The sequence below is a fragment of the Muntiacus reevesi genome, chromosome 20, assembly GCF_963930625.1.
Source record: "Muntiacus reevesi chromosome 20, mMunRee1.1, whole genome shotgun sequence".
Classification (NCBI taxonomy): Eukaryota; Metazoa; Chordata; class Mammalia; order Artiodactyla; family Cervidae; genus Muntiacus; species Muntiacus reevesi.
The window spans coordinates 42,098,472-42,123,698 of NC_089268.1; the positions used below are offsets into that span (position 1 = coordinate 42,098,472).

Below are 25,227 nucleotides of genomic sequence, written 5' to 3' on the forward strand. Positions count from 1 at the left end.
AATCAATGTATCTTGTACCTAGGCAAGCATTCAACAACTGTGGTTCAGAAAGAAAGGGTAAAGAGGTGACCTGATTCCAAGAATTATGATGATGAGACTTATAAACACATCACAATTATGAATAAACATGCGTTTTGGTAACAGGAAACGACATGGCTTGTGATCTGGCACAAGGGGGTTAGAGGTCAAGGTCCATGCCATTTCAGAAATAAAGTCTGGAGAATTGGAGACCCCTGAACAGAGAGGAGCATGTCCACAGTGGGGTTGAGGGGTGAAGGGCAGGGGGCGGGGACACAGGCAGTGTTTAGGTGAGCACACGCTCTACACAGCACCCAGGAGTTGTGCACACAGCAGCAGTCAACATGGATGAAGATGCTCCCTTCTGGAACTCACCATCTACTATAGGGAGAGAGCTTGTAATAAAAAATACAATACCAGGCAGGGAGAGAGTCGATGCAGAAAAAAACATTACAAGGTGAGGAGCTAAAGGGCAACAGGCGAAGGCACAATTTTTGTATAATGATTATAGAAATCTCCCGTTAAGGGCATATTTAACCAAGACCCTGAACCTAGAAGTACTTAAAGTCACATAGGTATTCTAAATAGAAGCATCAGCAAGCAGAAAATTCTGGGGCGAGAGTACACTACTAAATGCAGCAGGGAGGTTAGACTAGTTGAGATAGGGGTGAGGGAGAGACAGGCAGACAGGACCAGAAAGATGCTGGAGGACCACATCCAGTGTCCAGGGTAAGGATGTCTGCCTTCCACACTGAGAGATGGGGGACATCGCAGGACATGGCACGTGCTGGTTCCTGCTTACAAAGAACTGGCTGCTGCCTAGAGAGGGGGAAAGGCAGAAGAGCTTCATAAAGAGAGCTTTAGGAGTCTCAGCCCAAACCAGAGGTGGTGGACTGGTGGCAGTGGTACAAAATCAATTCCAGAAGATACTGTGAGCTTAGAACGAACAGGTTTTGTGAAATCTGGAGGAAAGAAGAGAGGAGTACCAGGTAACTCCAAGGTTTTGATCAAAGCAACTAGAAGAATGGAATTTGCATTTACTGACTAGCAAGGCAGGAGCAGGTAAGAGTGAACAGACCTACAGAGTTGGCTTGGTGCACCCCAAGCTCACGAGACCTACCAAGGAGACAAAGTCTGGAAGGTGAACAGGCAATCAGAGTTCAGGTGAGACGCGTCATGTCAAACGCAGCCAAATGGGCGGCTGAAGTCACACTGACTGATAACTGGATGTGGGCATCAGCCTTGCTAAGTGACCTGACTCTAGGGGTTCAAAAGAGAATGAGGGGAAAGAAGATATCAACATGAATGTAAGTAACAGAGGGAAAGAGACTTGGAACACTTTCTTTGGAGGAATTCTATAAAGTAATGAATGAACACAAATGAATAAAGGGAAGGAGATAAGATTATCTGAGGATTTATTTTTAATGGGAGAAACTATTAATGCAACATGCTTTGTCTACTGATGAGAATGATCTGGTAAAGAAGTAAATAAAGGACAAAGAAAGGAGGACTCCTTTCCAGAGTGCTGTCGTTGGGGCGATGAGAAAAGGGGACTCTGGTGCGCAGACAGAGGAGCTGACCAGAAAGACTCTTAGCGGGAGGAGGAGCCTTAAAGAACATCCCACATGGGAACAGCAGGTTGCCACCCTCGGGCCTTCAACACCCCTCAAAAGGTGGCTGCTCTAAGGAGAGGGACAGGCAGGGAAACACCGCGGGACTCTCTCCAACTCAGACACCTGTGAGGTGTGCTCCTCCTCCTCCCAGCGGGTCCAAGCCAAGAGGATGGGGAGGTGATGGGAGGAGCATGGTGCCTGCAGAACTGCCAGAGGCGGCAGGCTGAGGAGGCCGGATAGGCAGCGGGGCTCACGCACCAGCGACAGGAAAGGGGAGCAGACAAAACCTCCACAGGCACCGCCATCCTTCCCTCTCTTCACACACAGCCCTGCCTACTGGGAAGCCTGGTGTCTCACCATCATTTAAATTGGATTTCTGGTTCCGATCAGTCTTTAGCATGATCCATTCCTTCCAGTTAAGCTCATCAGCAAGGTTCAAAATTCCTCCTCTGTAAAATGAGGCGGCTGACCTTTATACCTCCAGAAGTCCCTTCCGGTTCTCACCATCCCTAACTGCAGCCAGGCAGGTTCACGGCTGCCTTGGGGCCAGAGCAGTCAAGCAGGCCGGCCACTGCAATCTGCCACATGCCCTGCTGGACCAACATCAACCCTCCTGGCTGAGTCCATTGACTGACGGTCCTCTACCCTGTCCTGCCCCGCAGCCCTCAGCTTTAAGGTTCATCAGAATGCAACTTCTTTACAGAAGTTTTTCCCAGGAGCTCAACACTGGGTCTTTTACATCACCTGCCTCCCTGCTAGCTTGACACCAAATTGGTCACAAGCACCTCTGATTTTTTAAAGCATTTTGTTGTATTTTGCTGTGCTTCACTGATACCAAGTCTCACACATTTTTCTGTTGAAAACACCTCACAATTATGATGACTTACACTTATAACTGGAAGCATTTTTTCCTTTCTTTCATAAAATAATAATGCATCACTCAGTGATGCATCTTAGACGAGCTAAAATAAGCTATTCTGACTCCTCCAAAATAAGCAACTTCAGTTTCACTTTATTACTCACAATACCTCCTATATACTAAGAACCCTATCAAGTTGTTGATCAAATGGGAGCTCTATCCAGAAATATCCCATCTGCATTACTCAGGGTCACGAACAGCCTGGACAGAACACCTACAAGAAAGATATCACGGCTTCTCAACTGTCCCATTTTCCAAGACAGATGCAGCTTTGTTTTTAAACAAAGAATAAATGTGAGCTGTATTCAAGACGTATATCTGCCCTCGCCACATGCAGCTCTCATTTCCAAGGAGTGCCATCAGGGGACCCAGGTGAGAAACGTCTCAGACACTGGACTGTTAGGAGAAAGTTTAACTCACTGCCCAAGAGCACTGCTGCCCACAGAAGTTCATCTGGAAAAGCAGCAGGATCCGTGCAGTCAAAGCTGTGGTTTTTCCAGTAGTCATGTACAGATGTGTGAGTTGGACCATAAAGAAAGCTAAGCACTGAAAAATTGGTACTTTCAAACTGTGGTGCTGGAGAAGACTCTTCAGAGTTCCTTGACAGCAAGGAGATCAAACCAGTCAATCCCAAAGGAAATCAATCCTGAATATTCATTGGAAGCACTGATGCTAAAGCTGAAACTCCAACCCTCTGGTCACCTGATGTGAAGAACTGACTCATTTGAAAAGACCCTGATGCTAGGAAAGATTGAGGGCAGGAGGAGAAGGGAAAGACCGAGGATGAGGTGGATGGAATCATCAACTTAATGGACATGAACCTGAACATGAATGGGCAAACTCCAGGAGACAGTGAAGGACAAGGAAGCCTAGCATGCTGCAGTCCATGGGGTCACAAAGAGTCGGACACGACTTCGTGACTGAACAATGAAACCACCACCACCAGGGAGGGGAAAATTGCTTTTCCTGTTGAAACAGGGACTATCTTGAGAAGGACAAGATTTGAGAGCTTCAGGACAGGGGAAGGTAGATGTACAACCACGGCACTCACTTTAAATGTACTCAAAAAGAAACTCATTCATCAGACAAGGTGCCCTGGCTTTGATTTTGACTCAAGTCATCTTTTCATCTCATCCTGTAAACAGTGAATTTGCAGGAGCTGTGCCCATGTCTCATTGCATAGACATCAGTAATCTCAGAGAGATTTTGAAGAAAGTCTAATGAAAACTCTATTCTTTAAAAAAGAAGTAAGGGTGACGCGGCTGTAGACGGGGTCCCAATCTGCCCTTCTAGCTTTGGTCCTCGGCTACAAACGGGCGGGTGTCACACCACACCCTGGACATGACTGGCAGCCCTCTGCCAGTGGCTTGTTCAACAATATTAAAGCTACAAATCTTTATCCCTAGGTGAAGAAACACAAAGTAATAATGAATGTATCTGCATGTAAGGAGGGTGACCAGGAGGAAGGCAGTTTTTTTCCCTATCAATTCACTAACAAGTGCTATTAAAGCCCAGAACCACCCTCAGGTGAATAAATACTTGAACTGCCCCCTCTTCTGACTTCTCCTTGCTCATGAAAGACTTCACAATATCTCCTTTGAAAAAAAATGCTACTTGTAAAAAAGTACTCCTACGATTTCATATTTTTGGAATCCTATCTTTATAGGTCTCAAAATGACTTCTATTTATTTCAATGGTGATTATAAGCAGGGGAGCTCAATGCAGAAACCCAGGGTTTAATCCTGGCTCTGCCTCGAACTAGTCCGGGAAGCAAATTGCTGACCCACCCTAATGCAGTTCCCTCTAGTTCTATAAAATGGTGAGTTCTGAAGATTAAATGAGCGAAATACAGGTAAAATGCTAGAACAATAAACTGGCAAAGAGCAAGCATGCAATACAAGTTCCAGCTATCACAACTACTGTCAGATTCTAAGAAAAAAGACCCAGTTTCCCTTAAATCTAGTCAAGATGCTTTAGCTGGCCAGAGGGTTTGCTGGATTTCAGATGAAATTTATAGAAAGTAAATGAAATTCAAATACAGCTAATAGCTCCCCTCCCTGACTGTGTAATTATGTGTACTCATTATGTGTGTAGCATGTTATTATTTAAATGTCCCCAATTTCAGCCCCAGAGGGCCAAGGGCCCTCAAAGAGTAGCCAAGGCCGAGGCCTCTGCCAGCCTCTCTGAAGCTTTTGTCTATTTATTACCACCGGGAAAAGTGGCACTATCTCCAGCACAGAGGAGACAGAGGGCTAGCAAGCAGAAATCTGACCACTGCCTCCCCAGCAGCCTGGCTACAGTCAACAAGCTGTAACCTCAGGTGCAATTCCTACACAGACAACCCACCGGGCTGTCCCAGACTCACAATCACCACCTCCAGGAAGACAAAAAAAAAAAAAAAAAATTCATCCCTTGTCACTTTATAGACTACAAAAGCAAGACTGATGGCAAACAGATTTTATGACATAAAATATGAAGTCTCTCTACTATCTTACAGGGAAGTGATGCTTTTGAACTGTGGTGTCAGGGAAGACTCTTGAGAATCCCTTGGACGGCAAGATCAAACCAGTCCATCCCAAAGGAAATCAGTCCTGAATATTCATTGGAAGGACTGATGCTGAAGCTGAAACTCCAATACTCTGGCCACCTCATGCGAAGAACCGACTCACTGGAAAAGACCCTGACGCTGGGAAAGACTGAGGGCGAGAGGAGAAGGGGACAACAGAGGATGAGATGGTTGGATGGCATCACTGACTCGGTGGACATGACTTTGAGTAAGCTCCGGGAGTCGGTGATGAACAGAAGCCTGGCGTGCTACAGGCCATGGGGTCGCAGATAGTCAGACACAACTGAGCGACTGAGCTGAACTGCTATCTTAGTCTGCTGGGCTTCCTGCCCTACTGGACCTGCTGAAGTGGGACAGCTGAGCCCAGTCACTCAGACAAGCTGCTGTGTGTACCCTCTAAGCAGACACCAGCCTCCCACCTTCCTCATACAAGAGGCCAGGGCAGGGGGCTGCTTGTTTATCATCCTGGCATGCCCGTGATTTCACGGTAGTGATGTCAATTCATTTCCCAATTAGATAAAAATTATGTCAAGCCCATTCTGTGAACTCAAAATAATCGTTTTAAAATTGTATTTTCCCAGGAAACTCTGGCAAGATCAATAATTCTGAAACATCTTTGCTTAAATACAGGGGTAAAACAAAACACCATCTTTCTCATACCACTGTTGCAAGGATAAGGTGTCATTTTCCTCCATTCAGGATTCAAAAATCAGTGCTGGATTCAAAGTTACATGGCTTGAGCTGTAATTGCAATTCTGCAACTGCATTATAAGCAACTGTGTGCCATCAGTGACTCATGACCACAGATTTCTCAAACAGCCCCCACGAGAATGTCCACTTGCCCTTACAGGTCAAAATGCCATGGGTCTCAGAGGTGGACCCCACTACCCATGACCCCCACACCATGAAGCATGAGAAAGGGAGCACAAGGGACAGAAGCCCCCCCCCCAGCACCCCCCAAAATGGGGTACAGGCACCTGCTCTCCCCTCTGCCCCATCCCTACCACACCTCCCAGCGAGGGCTCCAGACTAGACCGCTTCAAACTCTGCCACCAGATAACTTTCTGTCACAGCTAACACTAAACTATTTCAACTTTTGAAAGGGAATCTTGAGAAGATGGGAAACAATAAAAGAAAAAAAAAGAAAAGAAAAATGAAAAAGCATGACTATTAAAACCACTTTTTCCCCCCACCATGACCCCATCTTCACCCGCCCACGATGAGGAATCCCAGAGAGTGCTGTGAGGCGTAGTGAGGCCCAGCTCCAGATAAGGTCACTGCACTGCACACGAATGCTGGTTCCACAGCACCCACTCAAGGGCATGGCAACCCACCCCAGTGCTCCTGCCTGGAGACCCACAGACAGAGGAGCCTGGCCGGTACAGGTACAGTCCATGGGGAGGCAAAGAGTCGGACACAGCTGAGCGACTAACACTTGACGACGTGCACACAGAAGCACACACATACACACATTCAGAGATAACACTGCTTACAATCCTTATTACTCCCAAAGAGTCTAGGAGGCTGCCTGCTGTTTCAGCTTCCTCTGCATCACACCCCTTAGAAAGAGCACCCTGAGACTCTGGGACATATACAGAAGGACTTATTCCCATAGTAACAAGTCTAGTTTCCATGCTTTCCATTTCCGTGCGTGCATGCAAAGTCACTTCAGTTGTGTCCAACTCTTCGCAACCCTATGGACTATAGCCCGCCAGGCTCCTCTGTCCATGGGATTTCCCAGGCAAGAACAGTGGAGTGGGTTGCTGTGTCCTTCTCCAGGGATCTTCCCGACCCAGGGATCGAACCCAGCATCTTTTACATCCCCTGCGTTGGCAAGCAGGTTCTTTACAACCAGCGCCATCTGGGACACTGATGCTTTCCAGCAGTCCCTAAATAAGAAAGCACATTTTGTTTAACTTACTAACTGCCTTTAAGAAAATGATTCTTGAAACATACACAGGTTCTAAGACAGGGTGATGTGTTTACTTAGAACTGCTATCGAAACAGTATGAGGAATAGCAAAAAGGTGGCCCTGCAATGCGGCCTGCGCAAACAGCAACACAAACCAGAAAAGGGCATGCTCACAGCAACTTCACAACAGAAAGACAGAACCCTCGATGACTGAGTGTTTAAAAGGAAAAAAAGGAAAAAAGATAAGTTAGGCTTTATCAGAGTGAAAGGCAACCTATCAAGACAAATGACAAAAACCACCTTTCTTAAGGAGGTGGTAACAGAATTAAGTTTTCAATGATCCCAATAGAGATGTACAGGCCAGCTTTTCTTAAAATTCCTTCCTCACTATCGTTAAGCCCTGACTACGCCGATGAAAACAAGAGTTACGACTGGTTGACTAGCTGGCAGGGCTAGTCTCTTCCTGAATGCGTAATTGTAGTTTTTGTTCTTTTACCCTAATTTCACCACTATTCAATCCCTGACACCTAGCTACTTTTCTGTACTAAAAGCTGATTTTTCCCAGTTAGTTTGATTTTTATTTCTTAAAAAATTCCAAAACCACCAAAGCATCACCATTCCTGAATAGTAGGATGAGAGCACGCCTTGTCACAGCAGTGAAATCCAACGCCACAGTAGCCATCGCTCTCCTATGACCCCAATTCCAATAAAATGCTGCCCCAATCATCCTCTCCCCCAAAACTTAAGAGCAAAACAGTATGTTCAGTGTGAAGCAATGACGGCAAGACTGACCACAAGTGCTCTTTAAAATGATGTGGAGTTTAGCATTTACTCTATTCCAGGCAGTCAAGGAATGAGTAGGGTTACTCCACTGGAGGAGACCCATGACCAAACAGGGCTCTGAGCAGTACACTGTGGCAAGAGAGTACCCAGGTTATTTTGATTACGCACACACGCAAGATTCAAAAAGGGCCTTTCCCCATCACACTGGCTTGGCCTTCAGTCACACAGTACCAGCAGAGAGTGACAGAATACGAGTGGTGGCAGGGCAGACCCAGGGGCACTCAGGAAAGCCATCTCAGGAAACCCTGCCATCGCCTTACGGAAAGAGTGCACCAACAGGTCTTGTCTGGAAGCACTGGTTCCAACAAGAGGCTCCCAGGCAACTTACCTCACAACTAAGCAGGATGGAAAAACCTCCACGCCCTGTCAACCTGTCACTCAGCAGCCTGGCAAGCTGCCAGGCTCCCATGTGCCATGATTTTACCACTCCACCATTACAGCAAAGACGCAAAAAGAATAATAGGTTCTCCTCTTCCTCATCTCCTTACTTCAAACAAATACAAGCAGAATAAGGTCAATTCACTCATGTTTAATCCAAGAAATTAACAAGAGAGGCTGTGGAATGCTGCTGCCACAGCCACAACCCTCGAGACAAAATATAAACGGTAACCAAATGCTTGTTCAGAAATGGTCTTCACTGGCTGATGCCATCTGAGTCACACTAACCCTGTCAAAAAGAGACATCAGACTCGGACAGGGGCAAGTTTCCCGCCAGGCTTCGGGGATCCACTTGACAAGCACCCAGGACGCACAGCAAACACCTGTGCCGTCTGCCTGCCGCCGCGCAGGCGCCGGCCCGGGCCTTGCGAGGCTCGGAGCCAGAGAGACAGCGAGGCAGGCGGCAGGCACAGAGACTCAGGCTGCCTCCTCTGTAAACAGGGGCCACAGTCAGCAAGGTCATCCAAGGCTGCTTCTGCTCCGCTACGTGGATAGAAAGACAGATGCTCCCAGAAAAACCTGTGTATCCAGCTCTACACACAACCCAGGAAATAGCAGAAACCAGATCGCAGCTCTGGTCTTGTCCACAGGGCACACACAAATGAAGGCCCCTTGCCAATTGTGTTATGCAGCACAAAAAGGAGCGAAAATGAATCCATAAACCCAACCAGGGTAACTGCCGTTAGGGGCCCGGCCTGGGAAGCACGAGCCGCCCCAAGCAAGCACATCCATCTCAGAAACAAGGCCGGGGTCAGCTCGGCATCCAACCCGACAGAACAGGCAACTCACCGCTCACAGCCTTCAGGCTCCCAGGAATGCCTTCCCCGTGCTGCCTCTTCTGGGCGTTCTTGAACTCCTTCAGAGACAAATAAAGGACTTTACGCACCACCCTTTCTTCTGACCATGGAATCCCATCACTGTCGTCCTGGGGAAACAAGGAAGAACGGGGAGAGGAGTGTTACTTCAAAGAAAGGAAGCAAATGTTCAAGAGTCAGAATAAACTTCAAAAAAAAAAAAATCCCAAGCAAGTACTGAGAGCCAGTTCCAGAGATGAGAACTACGCCCTGCGAGAGGGCGCTGGTCCGTCCTGGAGGGCCGCCCCTCAGGCTGTATCGGGACCAGAGGAGCAGCTCCCTTCACACGCCCCTGCCCAAATCGTGTCATCAACTGGTAATACTGAAGTTTAAAAAAGAGCGGTATGGCAGCCACAACAGGAACAGGAACGCACCACTGTACTGGAGTTCTTTAAAGTGAGCAATTCCAGAGCGTGGGCACTCACAAACACGTGCCCCACTCTTTGGGAAATGTTGTTGGGAGTTGGTACTTCTTTCAAGGAATTTATCGTTTATTCAAAAGAAATGAAACTGGATCTGCACTGGCCTTTTAAGGGAATGAATCACAAAAAAAAGAGAGAGAGGGAGAGAGACCACTGCAGAAAAAGGGCAATGGATCTTGGGGGAATAGCGAATGGGGTGGTGGGGGGTGGTTTTTCAAAGAAGAATACACACAATAACAGGTCTCGAAGGTTTCATTTAAGAGTGTTGTATCAGATCCAGGGTAAGCTCTTGAGAGAGCAGTGACTAAAACAAGGGCAGGCTGGGAGGACAGGGGAACCAAAGCAGCAGCAGCCCACCCAGGGACAATTCTGGCAATTCCAGGAGCAAAGATAGACTGCAGACCAGAGGGATGGGGCAGGACCGGGGCCCAGTCTGGGAAGACAGAGGTGCCTGGAGATGGCTAATACGGCGCGCCAACTGAGTTAACTCTTTTCATGGAACTAGCAAGAAGGCTCTCAAGGTTTAAAGAGCTGCTTCCCACAGCCTGAGACCCTCACAGGTTCTCTCCTGTGGACATCTGCCTACAGTGGACATCTGATCTCCTGTGGACATCTGCTCATCTGAGAATAGCTCAATTTAGAGATAGAAGGATTATGGGCTTCTTGGGTACTTGGGGTCTTAAGCCAGTAAGTAACTTCGGGAGGTGGTGACGGACAGGGAAGCCTGGCGTGCTGCAGTCCGTGTGGCTGCAGAATCAGAAACGACAGCAAAGCGGGGTTCTGGTTCTTCGGGTTCCTTTTGTTCAAACAAGGAGGCCAAGTATGTCCAGGTCAGGCTGCTGCTGCTGCAGCTCTCCGCACCCTACAGAACTGGTTTTCACTCCCTGCCACTACGGGGTCACTAAAGCCTCCTCCTAAAGCCTCCGGCGGAGATAAGGGAGGTAGATTATCCAAGATCTTCTCCAGCTTGTAAATTCCTAAAACTCTGCATAAACACACATTGCATCTTAGAAATCCAACCACACAGTCTCTAAGCCCCACGTAACGGAAGCTGTGCTCCTGTTAATCTTTCAGGATTTCCTAGAATGACAGTGATTCTCCATCTTCTGTAAGAAGGGGAAGGGAAGGCCTAGGAGCAAAGAGCCAGGATTCCCCCACCTTTCCGGGGCTGTCCTTGGTGCCCCACACCTGGAGGCTTCCAGTACCTCCAGGAGGAAAAGACACACCCGCTCCCCCAGTGGCTCTCCGGAAAGCACGAAGGCGTCTACAGAGCAGGGTGGTGGTCAAGTTCACACAGAAGACTGAGAGCGACCCCGGAAGACTACCGCACGCAGCCTCTTAACCACCACTCTGGGCCAGCCCCCAGAGACCAGGCAACTCCACGGCTGAAAACCAAGTGCTCTGACCAGACGCCACTTGAGGAGCCCAAGGAACCAACCTGCCGAAAAGGCCAATGATTCAGCTACACAAGACGTGAAAAGCACAAAGAAATTCACTCCTGGCAGCAAGCAAGCCCCCCGAGTGTGCGTGAACGTGCCTCCAGCAAACTGGTTCCCCCTGAGTGACAGTCTCAGCCTTGGGAAGAGTCCACGCTCATGGGCTGAAGTCTACCCTCCAGGACACAGAGAAGCCTGCCCAACAGAATGGTCTCCACCACTCCAGGTTCCTATCCTCAGCAATCAGGTCTCCACCACAAACCAGGCCGTGACTATAAACGATAATGTCCTACATACACACAGTTTATAAACTGTAAAGCCCCAAAAATAGCTTTCAATGTAAAATTCCTATGACAATTTACTGCTTCCTGTTCAGACTGCAGCCTTTATTCTGACTCCAGGTCTTCCAGAGAATTAAACACCCTGAAGGCTGATATCTAATTAAAACAGACAAACCTTGTGATAGGAAAACTTCTGCAAAGGAGACACATTTAACGCCCACTTAATAACAGCAGCAGTTCCGTGACATCTATCTGGATAGCGTGTTAGTTGTTCAGTCGTGTCCAACTTTCTACAGCCCCACAGATTTGTAAGCCCACCAGGTGCCTTTGTCCATGGGATTCTCCGGGCAAGAATACTGGAGTGGGGTGCCATTCCCTTCTCCAGGGGATCTTCCCAAACCAGGGATTGAACCCAGGTCTCCTGCATTGCAGGCAGATTCTTTACTGTATGAGCCAGCAGGGAAGCCCAATAAGATCCTTATAAATATAGGAGAAGGAAATCTAGGACTCAGAATAAAGGGTTTCAAGTTCTAGACATTACAAATAAAAATAAACCACCACACATGAGTTCTTTTATAATCCAGACTGCTGGTCAAGACTTGTCACCTCCCTCAATGTTGATGCAAGACACAAACCTAACAGGTAAGAAGTCAACTCTGCCCTGTTTCCAAAACCCCAGCAGGTTAAGTGATGATTTAGAAATGAGAAATCAAACTGCCGTTCACAGCTGCAGAGTCACAATGAATCCCCACATTCGGTGCACACCCCTCTCTAGTGGGAGGCTGGCAAGGTGGGCTTGCAGCCAGCCACGAGGCACACAGGGCCCTGCAAGCCGGGTGTCCTGGGAAGCTGGAAAAGAAGAAGGTACTTCAGGGGCCTAACACTTGCCTTCTCATTAGAAGTCAGGAACTCCAAAGGCAAACCCCACCCCTGCCCCAAGAGCTTCCATGACCTTTTAAGTCCAGCCCTTCCCTTTTCTCCTTCCTTTTTCAGTAGCTGTCTTATTTAACCAGCCAAAGAAATAATAATAACGACTCCATGGAGTCGTTTCTCCTGCTCCTCACAGTGTCATCCCAGCACCCGTCCTGCATGAGAGCTCAGGATGCTGAAAACTGGACCAACTCAACCTCATGCCTCCCACGTTACCACCTACAGCTGGCCTGGCAGTGCCACATTTCCAGGATGGGTGAAGTGCAGGGCCTGAAATCACTCTAATTTCCTTGACTAAAAACACAGTATCTCCGTAAAAGGGGCCCCACAGTGACGGCTCCAACAGGCTCCAACAGGGCCGGGCAACCCCTCGCATTCTCAGTGGTAAGCCTGTCAACAACCTAACACCCGCACACCACCCCACTGCCACCACCGAGTTCCCTGTGAAGACAGCGCCCATCTCCAAGTGCACGTGGCCTTACAGAGCCCAAATCTACTGCCCCACAATCCCTTCACCTCGTAAACGCTACCCAGATTCCTTCACTAAACAGCCTGTTCCTGTTCTCTGTTCCTCTCCCTGCCGCCCACCTCGGCGAGCTCCTCCTCCTGTTTCTCCCAGGAGCCCCTCATTCTATCTCCTCCCACCTCTGTATTCACTTAGCCCCAAATCACCATCTTCAAATCGACTGATAATGTTCAAAATCCTCACAATCTCCTGTTGACCTTCATGGGCCTGGTGGCTCTCTCGCTCCTCAGAGGCAATCACCCTAGATCTGCACCGCAGCACTGGAAGCAGAGAGCAAGCCCTTCTCCATGAAAGCAAGCTTCCTCCAGCCCCCCGTCCATTTGCTTTACTGGTCAGCTTAATCAAGGCAGATAGAGTCACACCACTGATCCAACGTCCAGCAGTTTCATTCGGATGCAAATGCAGCCGCTCAGAGTGTGTAGCCAGTTCTGGTGAGTGGCATTAATGATTTAAAAACAGCTCCTGTCATTTGGGGTTCCCATGATAAGACTTCTAGGTTAACTGATCATCTAAATCTTAAGAAGAATGAACTCCCAGATGACACACCACCCTTCCTCATTCCTACCCCACAATCTCTTACTGATTTCTCCCCATGCCCCTCAAAATGCTCTGCAAACACTGAAATTAACAACAACAACAAAATTACATCTGCTGGCAGACAGAAGGAGGGAGGGAGGGAGTCATCACATAGATTTACTTTGCGACTAACTTTGAAAAATCACTTCCTTTGGCAAATGGAAGATCTTTGAAAGTACAAGTGACAGAGTTTTGTTTTCATTTGCAAAACATCTACCATTCTTTGAAAAAAGTTTGAAAATGGCAAGGGCTCAGGCATTAAAGTAGAATGTATCTCGTCATAATCTTCTTATTGAAAGGAAAAATGACAGCATCACCTCTAGCTGCTCCAAGCTTTGTAAAGATATGTTAAGAAAAGGGGGCACAGAAAGTAAGCATGTGAAGACACCACACACCACGTGGCAGACAGCACCACCGAAGGATTCTCCAAAGCCCACAGAGCAGCTTAGAGATACAACAGTGCTCCGAAGACCACCAGTGCCTTAACTACTCGGCAACTTGTAGAAATGCAGGCTCATTTTAAGACTCCCTAGTGATGCCCCACACAAGTGAAAGTTTCAGAAGCTCTGCTGTACAGACGAGCCTCATCCTGCCCATCTCACATCACTTTCTACCTTCCATTGGAAAACAGGCAAAGATGAAGATGAGGTGAAACCCTAAATGAACGCTTCTAAGCACCATCTAACTGTTGAAGTCTGTATTAACATACTGAGAAATCTTTCCTTTGACTTCTCTTAACTGAGCGAAAACCAAGTGACCAAAGAGCAAGAATGAAATCAACAAAAAAGTTAAGACACTGAGAAGTGGTTAGTTCCTTGAATCAGTGCAGTGTGACATGATCTGTCAAGCTCTCATTCCCTGATTACCCAAGTTGGGATGACTTCCCTTTAAAGGTGACACAAAGTTAAACACAAATGTGAATAATATCCCAGAAGAGGACCAGCATATGCAATGAGATCATTTCCATTTCTCTGCACAATCTGAAAGTTGGCATATATTTCAGCAGCCACATCACCCAGTAGGATATCATTAAGCTTGCAGTTAACCATATCCTCCCAAGGTGACTTTATTTGTTGGGTGAAGGGGTGTACCCCCCCCCCATTACCATGCCACAAAACCCAAAGGAAGGCCCCAAACCGACAAAACTCACGGCTCCCAGTTGCGAATTATTTTTCTGTGATTTTTCTCCCAACCTCTAAGGTCAAAAACCAAAACCAACACAGAGAGACACATAAGAACATATGAGATGCTCTCTTCCTTAACCAGGTTTATCAGCAAAACAATGAAAAAGGTACATGATCTGTTGGGTGCAGACTGCCACGTCTCCTACAAACTCAGCCTCATGGAGAAGGGCTGGAGCTGCGGACATGGGCACGCGTGACTATTTTAAACGTACTCAAGTGCCTACCCCAACTTCCACTGATGGTGTAAATTCTTATCAATGTTAGTTTCAATAAAGCCCCAAAAGGGTCTTAATATAAAACGAATTTGCTGACAATTCCAATTTTCTCTCTATGGCCCTCACTTCAAAACCCTGGATTATTGAATTAACATGTTCTAACTGCACCAAAGAGTTCTTCTAATTGATTGTCTCAAAACTGATCAGGTTGTTGATACAGAAAAGCCATGCCGTCCACTCAGTCACAGGCCTGGGGAGAGTCTTCCAACCCTCTTCTGAGCACTCAAATACTGGAGTGCAAGCAATAGGGGTTTCCAGGTCAGTCAGTCCTGGTTAGTTTCCGGTGCCAGGTTCTATGGAAGCCCATTTCTGATCAATTTAAACAAGACACACACACATTTTCAAACAATTACAAAGACACACACACACACACATTTTCTAACAATTATAACTATATAAAATGAAACCAGTCTCCATGGAAGAGACTTAACTTCCCACTACCTGGGGACAAACTGTGTTAAGAGCCTCATCCATTATGAGTGACCAAGTAATTTATCATCGCAGCCAAGGGCACTGTTAATACTGATGCCAGGACAACTGGCAGAAACTGGAACAAAGGTCAACCAGGGACTAGGTTCCTTCCAGCAAAGGTCTTCAGTACCATGCAGATCATTTCTAACATCACCACCACATAAAATAAAACCAGTACCCAAGACACATAAGTTTTACATTGAAGTCCAGAACCTCCCACCGACATTCTAAATGTCAACTGACTTGGGGGGGTTGGGGGGTGCAGACATGTGCACACACTGCCATGTTCCACAGAAAACACTTCTGCTTCCACGGGAAGGGAGCAGCCAGTCAAACGCTCCCGTCAGAGCTTCTGGTAAGTAAACCAAGCAGACAGGGGCATGCAGGATGGGAGAGAAGAGAACATGTATGTTCACAGGCAGAAAGACATGCTCCTGACATGACATCCCTTCATTAAAACTGATACAGGAGTTAAGACAAACAGTTAAGTGTTTGCATTACAGTAGCCACTGGATGAGCTGCCAGCACCACCACATGCATATGTTCCGTCTCCGTTCATTTTGCCAAGGCTCTGAGAGTTGAGCAACTTGTGACTTTCCACCTCCTTTTAAAAAAAGAAAGAAAGAAACGGGATGCCCAGTCTCAGTGCTTAGTCCCACACTGGGATGGAGTAACCAGAAATGCCACATGGGGGTGGGGGACTGATTACTGAGAAGATATTTCCAATAAGAAAACTGTGAAAGACTGGCTCCAGGAGGGAGGTGGAAAGAAAATTCATAGCCCTTCCCTCCTTCCAAGGAAGAATGTCTGGAAACCTCTACATAAATGCCTTTATTTTCAAGAGCCCAAGTTTTGCATATACCTGCTGTTAAATCACCCTACTTAATGCAATTTGTTGCTGTCTGAAATATCAGCCTCTTCCATCAACAGTTTGAGAGAACAATGAAAGCATCCAAAATAATAACAGTAATAATTTGTTAGGGATGTTGATTCTTGGCACTGATTCCACACAAACAAGGATTTAAAGAGCCAGAGAGAGAGAAAATATTAAAGGAAAGAGAAAGAGGTTAAAACTACTGTTTCTTCTACTTTTAACAATATATTTTCTCCACTGGAAATCAACTCAATGTCTCAAATCAACTCGATCTTCATTTTTAATTTCATAAAATGTTTCATCTGTCAATATTCAAACATTAAGAAAAACAGGGGAACATTCATACCTAGAAATCAGATAAATGGCCAGGAAGGCACTGACTTACTGAATTTGTGAATGATGTTCCTCTGCCTAGGTTTTAAATTAGAAGCACTTTAAGCAGCAATTTTCCTCCGAAAGACAAGCTTCCAGGGATAAAGTAAACGGACTGAAAATGCTTATGCAAGGAGAGTTTTACTTCTTCCAAACTCCCATTAAATAATGTGTACTTATCTTTGATTACTGCCTATTTTAAAAAAATAAAATAAAAAGCTACAGCCGAAATTGGATTAAGAACTTCTGCTGAAAACGATTTATTGCATAACACAACTCTGACAGCCTGAATCTCCGGCCACCAACTGAGCCTTTATAAAAATCTGCTGGGCAGCTGCCAAGTCAGCTTTTTTGCGTCTGAGCATGTCAGACCCCGCCATTGTCAAGGCAGCGGCAACGACAGCGCACGTTCCCGGTTAAACGGTGCAGGCAGGGACCAGCAGTGAGGGCCATGCTACACAGCATTCAACCCCCTGCAACTCCTGGTCTGACAGTTTGTTGTTTCAACATAATCAAAAAGGACTCGTGATCCGGAGGGCATTATCTCCAAGAAACTGGCAGAAATCGGGCTGGCGATCTCCCTTCGGTGGAGGAAATGGGGGAGAAATTAAGTCAAATTACATATAAATACTTGACATGGGTCTTGGAAAGAGAAACCAGAATGAGAAGACGATTCTGTGTCGGCAATGCCAAGGAGCAACTCCCAACAGCCTCATCTGGGAATAAATCATTAAATAAGTAGGTTCCCAAGGGCATCCTGACTGATTGGGATCTTTTCATCCTTACAGCCTTTTTATGTTAATAAGAATACCCCCCAAACCCCCCAAATGGCATATTCTAAGCTGCACTATCCAACAGAGTAGTCACCAGCCACATGTGGCTATTTACGACCGACTTAATTAAAATTAAGTTCCTTAAGTTGTACTGGACACATTTCAAGAACTCATCAGCCATGTGCTTCTCAAAACGGACAGCCGGTTAAAGAATGTTTCCATCATCCCTGTTCTAGACCGGCACTGATAATGAATTGGACGGAGTTTTTCAATTGGCTGTGTTCCTTGCTAACTCATTTCATTATGGCCCTAAGACTCTTCAAGACAGGCACGAGAAAATTCTGGAACATGAGAATACCCCGCACATGAAAACCAGAGTCTAAAGTAGGTAAGAACTGATATTTACCCATATAACTCTCAGGAAGTGGTTCCAATTTGTTCCGCCACATCTCACCTTTCAAATTTGCAGGGAATGTACATGAAATTCAGAGGATGAAATACAAGATTCTTCAGTCTACGAGGAAGCCCTAAAGACACGCACTGCTTTAATATGCCTTTGAATCATATTCTAAGTTATTTCCCTGCAAAATAACTCCTCTGGGTTTAAGACAAGACTAAAACCAGCACCCCACCAGTCAGTCTCCCAGTGCCAATGGGTGGCCCAAACTCCTGAGACGGACTACTGCCCCGCCTCTTGCCAGGACCAGCCAAGGTTATAGGCCTCTGAGCAGGGCCAAGGGCTAGGGCACTTTTTATACTTCTGTTTCTCCCCCCAGGCCCTGGGACACTGCTGGGTGACTTGATGAGCTCTGTCAATAACTGACTGACTTGACTTGCTGGCTTTTTCTGGCTCAGGAAGAACCTCCAACCAGGAAATAGCATGAGTCATCCCAGACGACTGGTTGTCTGGTCATGCTACACTGTAAAACCTGTTAAGGAGTTTGGGGGGCCATTTTATGAAAATTTTCAAGTTACAGTAAAGTACACAAATAAACTTTGTCCTTGGATTTAATATCAATGAACACCCAATCATGCTTGTTCTTTCCCCCCTTTTCTCATATCCTTCAGTGGTCCCCTGAGTTAAGGACCATCAGTTTGTACCTTGTCATTACAGGAATGGACCTCCAGAAATCATTTTAATGCCTGTCGCCCCTGCAAACAGTGCTTCCCACTAATGGAAATGCAGGCCAGCGTGTGGCAGGTCCCACACTACTGTTTCTCGTGCCTCTGTCCTCCAGGTTTGATAACTAGGAGCACCACTCACACATTCCCGAATGATGCACAGGAGGTTAAGACAGACAAGTCTGTGCGACTCCAGAGGCTTTGCCATGTCTGTTTCATCTTCATGTTTCCAGCCTTTAGGGCTGAGTCCAGTACACAACAGAAATATTCAAAAATTCTTCTTCAATAGAATGAACACATATTAAGAGCGGTCAGGAGGTAAGAGGCCTGGATTTCAGTTACGGAATTCTACTTCCTTGTGTACAAACAAATGACCGAGGAGTGGCCACCAACCCGAGAATCTATGAGGAAAAACACTGGAGCACAAACCACACGCGTGGGTTCCGCCCACCAAGTTTCTCCCAGGTGATGCTGCTGGTCAGACACAGCGAGAGTCACAGGTATACAGCCTGCAAGGGACCCGACTCCCACCTCGCCTGCATGCAGACTGTTCTCGCTGCCAGAAAAAGACACTGTAATTGCCAAATCTAAGGCAAATAATTAGAAACCTGACTCTTGGCTGGTTTTCCTGTTTCCTCTCCCGCAAAACCTTCACTTTGTGGCAAACAGATGGGGAAACAATGGAAACAGTGACAGACTTTATTTGGGCGGGGGGGGGGGGGGCTTCAAAACCGCAGCTGGTGACTGCGGCCATGAAATTAAAAGACACTTGCTCCTTGGAAGAAAAGCTATGACCAACCTAGACAGCATATTAAAAAGCAAAGACATTACCTCGCCAACAAAGGTCCGTCTAGTCAAGGCTACGGTTTTTCCAGTGGTTACGTATGGATGTGAGAGTTGGACTGTAAAGAAAGCTGAGACAAAGAATTGATGCTTTTTAACTTTGATGTTGGAGAAGATTCTTGAGAGTCCCTTGGACTACAAGGAGATCCAACCACTCAATCCTAAAGGAAATCAGTCCTGAATATTCATTGGAAGGGCTAATGCTGAAGCTGGCCACCTGATATGAAGAACTGACCCTCTGGAAAAGACCCAGATGCTAGGAAAGATTGAAGGCGGGAGGAGAAGGGGATGACAGGATGAGATGGTTGAATGGCATCACCGACTCAAAGGACATGAGTTTGAGCAAGCTCCGGGAGTTGGTGATGAACAGGGAAGGCTGGCGTGCTGCAGGCCATGGGTCACAAAGAGTCAAACAAACACGACTGAGCAACTGAGATGAAAATTTTCAACTCTGATTCCTCCGCCCTTCCCAGTCTCTGATTATGATGGAAATGATAACTGCATCGACTTACATTTTAAAACCTTCAATCCTTGGGGCTCCTTTCAAAGTTCAAAAGCCTCTGAGGTTCCCAGTGGCTACTACAGGGGGCATTTCCAAATTTCCTAGCATGACCTATAAAATGATCATCAACCCAACTTAGCATAGAGTTTTTAAGTCCTTGTCCCTCTAGTGCTCCCAACACCTGCCCCCACAACTAACAAGAGATGAGCATCTCACATAGAGGCAACAGCTCTCATTTTGTAGCCCCATCTCAAAACAGACACCAGAAAACAGAAGTACTGTTGTTTATTAACTAAATATTGATCATGACTTCAACAATAATTCACCAGTAAATAAAGAACAGACAGTATACACACAGATAAAAGTACAACCTCAAACCTCTAATACCAAGAAAATACATAAAACAATTAGGCTCAATTTACCAACTGTCTGTTTTAGTATTTCCCCCCAGCTCTTGGTCTTTATAATGCAAAGAATGCATGATCCACGTGACCAGGACCCTTAGTAGATGTCAATTTCATTCAAACTGAAATATTTACTACCAGTGAATTCAGTTCCTATACAATGACAAGATTTAACCATATCACTATTTCACAATGGTTTTCAAAGATCACAACTATTTCTGCCACCTAAACAAAACCAGAAACCTTCATTGGCTCCCTCATTTCTTTCATGCAAAATGAAGATTTCCAGCAGTAGTAGCTCCATAAAATAGCCTGATAGACCAATGAATGATTCAACCAAAAGATTCATGCTTACCTACAGACTGACAGAGCTCCTCCACAGTCATGAGGGTTGACCCCCTAAAAGGTGATATAAGTAGTTTTATTTTCAAGCACAGCTGTTAGGAATAGCAAATATGGCCTTCTAGAAGTGACGTCATAGTCCTTCCTATGTTGGCATGTCACAGTGATAAGAGAAAACCCACATGAGAACAGTGGATGTCAACTAAAAGTTTACCATTTACACTTCATGTGACGTGTGTGAAAGAATAAAGCAGAAGAGGGAAGATGACAATTTTACTCCAAATGGGAAACCCCCAGAAAGTTTTGAGCAAAGAAGTAACAGAATTTGATTTATATTTTTAAAAGCTCACACAGGTTGCTGGGTTGAGATTAAAACAGGAGATGGGGGGGGGGGGGGGGGTGGTGGTGCAGAGATAAAGGAAGGTGTGACAACTGCCCACAAGAAGTGAGGACCAAGGAGGCAGCAAGAGGCTGTGAGGACTAAACCAACTGAGAGAAACAACATGTGAGAAACCAGGAATAAAAGGTGAACTCCCAAGTTTTCATCTCAGGGCATTTCCTTTCCTTTCTGGAGGGAAAAAAAGGGGCACTTCTGAAAACAGCAGAAAGTAGGGAGGAAGGAACCAAGAGCTTCATTGTTACACTCAGCTGGATTTGTCCACATAGACCCTGGGGGAGAGGTCAAAGTTCAGGCCGCGTGTCAGCTAGAGATCTGAATACAGCTGGTAGTTAAACATCAAACCTAGACTCCAGTTTTATCAAAAGGACAGAAAAGCATAGTTCACCTCTTCGTTGAAAGTAAGGGGTGAAGTCAGGTAAAGGCTGCCTGACCTGGACTAGTAGTCATCTTACGGCCAAAAGGGTTTTCAGAGACTTAGGAAAAATGATGCTTCCAAATAAACAGTGAATGAAGGCAGAGAACATGGGAAGAAGAAAAGGAATGTTTCACATACTCCAGAGGCTTTCTAGAAACATCTGCATTGGATGACGCCCTGGGTTAACTTCAATAATCTGGCAGAGGAGACCTCAGAAACCCACTGCTCAGCATGGGCCATACCGCAGGCCCAGGGCTGCTGCTGCTGAGAAAGTTCTATGTAGCCACACGAAGTCGCAACTCATTCACACACACGTGCAGAAGCCCCTTTTTATATTTAGCTTCACATGCAAATGAGGAAATGATGACATCCAGCCCTAAGCAGCGGCAGGCTTGAGGCCCACTCTCCCAGGTAAGTGTTACCACTCTCCCAGGTAACTCCCAAGAATCAGAAAGGCTTGCACACGGGTGAGACGAACCCGTTTGCTCTCAGGTGAATCATGGAAGGATCGAGAGAAGCTCCTTTAGGATGCCCCGAAGACTGGGAGGAAGACTACAGAAAATAATTCCCTCTATGTGGTCAACTCTATTTTCTATCAGACACACCACCTGTGAGTCACAGCCCACTGCCAGACCTACGCAGTGCTTTTCCTCTTGGAATTCCCATCCTCCTAACCAGCCCTCCACCTCTACTGCTGGTGATTGCAGTTCCAGTTCTAGCAGCACAGGGGCTCAGCCGCCCTGGAAACACCTCGCCATCAAGCCCTGAGTCAATGGCCCAGGGCAGGGCTGGGGCCCCGAGACTGTGGCGCCCGGTGTGGGCACCACCCATCCACCGACACTCCCGTCTTTGATGGGCTTGGTCTCACTGCATTAAAGCCACCCATCTCCTAACACTCCCTAACAGTAAGGCTGGCACATGAGGAGCTTACTAAGCAACTGTTGAGGAAATGAAGCTTCAAAAAAGGAAGAAACCATGTAACTAAGGAAACCAGGTTAACTGTTTTAAATAGGACACACAGCATGTTTGAATACGCTTATTTTCTTGACATTAATCCTCTACACTGAGGATTCAGTATTCTCTAAAATCGAGAAAAAGTTTCAGCTGATACTAAAGCTTTCTTTGCATGTAAACACAAACCGAACCCATACTACCTTCAAGGAACTGGATCACTGAATAAACCACTCAAAGCTTCCCTGCCTCCAACTGAAGAGGAAAACCAACCCTGCATGTCTATGAGTGAGAGCCAAGTTCTGATTTGCCAATAAAACACTCAAAATATTATCTCAGTAAAAGTACTGGGAAACTAGGTTATGGTTGCTCGCTAGTTTAATCACATCAGGAGCGAGAGTCTGGAGAGGCAGATCATCTTTTACCCAACACCCCATCAATGGGAGGTGAGTGAAAGCTGCTCAATCATGCCTGACTCTTTGCGATCCCACGGACTGTACAGTCCACGGTATTCTTCAGGCCAGAATACTGGAGTGGGTAGTTGTTCGCTTCTCCAGGGGACCTTCCCAACCCAAGGATCGAACCCAGGTTCTCTCGCATTGCAGGTAGATTCTTTACGAGTTGAGCTGCCAGGGAGGCCTAAAAACTAAATTGAAAGGGAAAAGCTTTTGTATATTCAGTATCTTCTTAACCCCAAACTCAAACCGCTGCAGAACAAGTCCAGCCCCTAAGTCACCTGTAGGAGACAAATGAAGCTCTTATTCTTCTCCTTGTGCTGTCAGAACAAGGCCTGTCAAGCTCTACTCTGTCAGCTCTGTCCACGTTAATACATACTTCAATTTCTGCTTCCAGATAAGAGGTCTCTAGAAGGTCTGCTGCATTCTTGCTCCTAACATTCTCCATTATGCAGCAGTTTAGAAAGATCTGCCCAGTCCACACCTTCCAACATGACAGCAAGGACTGCTTTTAGCCCAAGAGTCGATGACAACACACTTGAAAGGAAAAGCAGAAGACGGGAAAGCGGAAGGGGCGGTGGGGAGAGGGTATCCTATACAAAACAATTCTCCTTTTTAGGGCCAGTTAGGGTTTGACAGACTTTTCAGACCATTTTACAAAAGCCCTGACCTCAAAGAAAACATTTTCCAATTTTAACATACATACCCACACAAAGAAGCATAGCAGGCACTCCCCACGGGCCAAAATAAAATGCTCTCTAGTAATTACCATAAATAGAGAAGGCGATGGGCTTCCTGAGTCAGAGTACAGAGGATGAGAAAAACCACCAGCAACAAAAACATCATAAACAAAATTACAGAGTCAACAATAAACTGGGAGGAAAGTGGAATTGCTTCTCAATGAGATGCAAAGAAACACATCCCTGAGATGCTCAAACAAGGGGAGCGAACACATTGGTCAGCCAGCCGAGGCAAAGAGGGTGGAGCCCTTAAATACAAAGAGAACCTGGCCACAACTCACTTTCTGTGGAACAAACTAAAGTTCCTGGAAAATCCCACACAATATTATTAACAAAAACACTTGAGAATGGATTTACTTCTCATCACTTTCACTTCTGTCCCATACACTTGGCATAAAATTTCCCAATCAGCTCCAAGGTTTTAGATGATTTTTAAGAATCATTAAATAAAGTTGCTTTGAGAGATTCTCCCTTAAAAACAGCCTGAGAGGACTTCCCTGGTGGTCTAGTAGTTGAGAGTCCACCTGCCAATGCAGGGATTCGATCACTGGTCTGGGAAGATCTCACAGGTCACGGGACAGCTGAGGCCATGCTCCGCAACAAGAGAAGCCCCCACAGTGAGAGGGGCCCACGGGCCACAACTAGAGAGTAGCCCTCGCTCACAGCAACTAGAGAAAGCCCGTGAGCAGCAACGGAGACCCGGTGCAGCCAAAAATATTAAAAAAAAAAAAAAAAAAAAAAAACCCTCTCAAACAAACTAGAAGGCATTTGTCCATCAGTTTAACCACAGCTCCCACTGTGATAAGATGTGATCAGTTTGCAATGATAACTTGAGTTCACTGTTAAAATGATATCCACAACGATAGGCAGTACAGAAAACACGAATAATGAAGGAAGAAGATAAAAATAAGCCAACGCACCTGCCTTATAACCCTCTCCAGTGTGTAAACTGTACGAGTCTAATCTAGAAGTGTTCTGCTAAGGAAAAATGGTACGTTCATTACTGCAAAATCATATGCTATCTCCTTGAGAGGAGGGAATAGCACTCCAGTATTCTTGCCTGGAAAATCTCATGGACAGAGGAGACTGGCAGGCCCACAGGGTAGCAAACAGTCGGACAGGTCTTAGTGCAAACAGCAACGCATGTAATCTACACTTAGGGTTGCTCTTTGAGCTTAACCATATTCTAGGCAACCTTCTAAGAGATCCTGGTGAAGTAACGGACTGATTGGGAAGCAGGCAGCTTGCTTCAGACAGACAGCAAGAGGGCGGGCCTGTCAGTGGCTCCAGCACCACTGTCTCAGGACACTGAGCAGTCAGCAGTCTGGAGCCTCCCCTCTCATCTTCACCTGTTCAAAGAAATCTCTGAATCTCTGGAACCATCATTTTAAAATAATTAAAATGATGAGTTTTGTAATATGTGAATTTGACCGCAACAACCAAAACTTATTAAAGTTGCTAATCTCAAAACAAATTCTACTTAAAATTTAAGTAATTTTTAGTGTTTTCTTTGAGGTCAGGGTTTTTGTAAAATGGTCTGAAAAGTCTGTCAAACCCTAAATGGCCCTAAAAAAGAATTGTTTTGTATAGGATAACCTCTCCTCCCCCACCCCTTCCTTCTTCCTGTCCTCTGCTTTTCTTTTTAAGTGTTTCATCTTAGCCCAAGTGTTTCATCTTAGGCTAAAAGCAGTCCCTTGCTATCATGTTGGAAGGTGTGGGATGGACAGATCTTTTTGAACTGCTGCATAATGGAGAATGTTAGGAGCAAAAA

General features: G+C 46.1%; 1 protein-coding gene across 4 annotated transcripts in view; it reads right to left on the reverse strand.

Moving 5' to 3' along the window:
- Nucleotides 1–25,227, reverse strand: part of JARID2 (jumonji and AT-rich interaction domain containing 2) — a 228,188-nt gene that overhangs the window by 114,763 nt on the left and 88,198 nt on the right. For all 4 annotated transcript variants that reach the window (XM_065911895.1, XM_065911898.1, XM_065911896.1 and 1 more), the window contains one exon: nucleotides 9,098–9,233. In XM_065911895.1, the coding sequence (XP_065767967.1) occupies nucleotides 9,098–9,233 (136 nt within the window). The remainder of the gene's footprint in view (nucleotides 1–9,097; nucleotides 9,234–25,227) is intronic.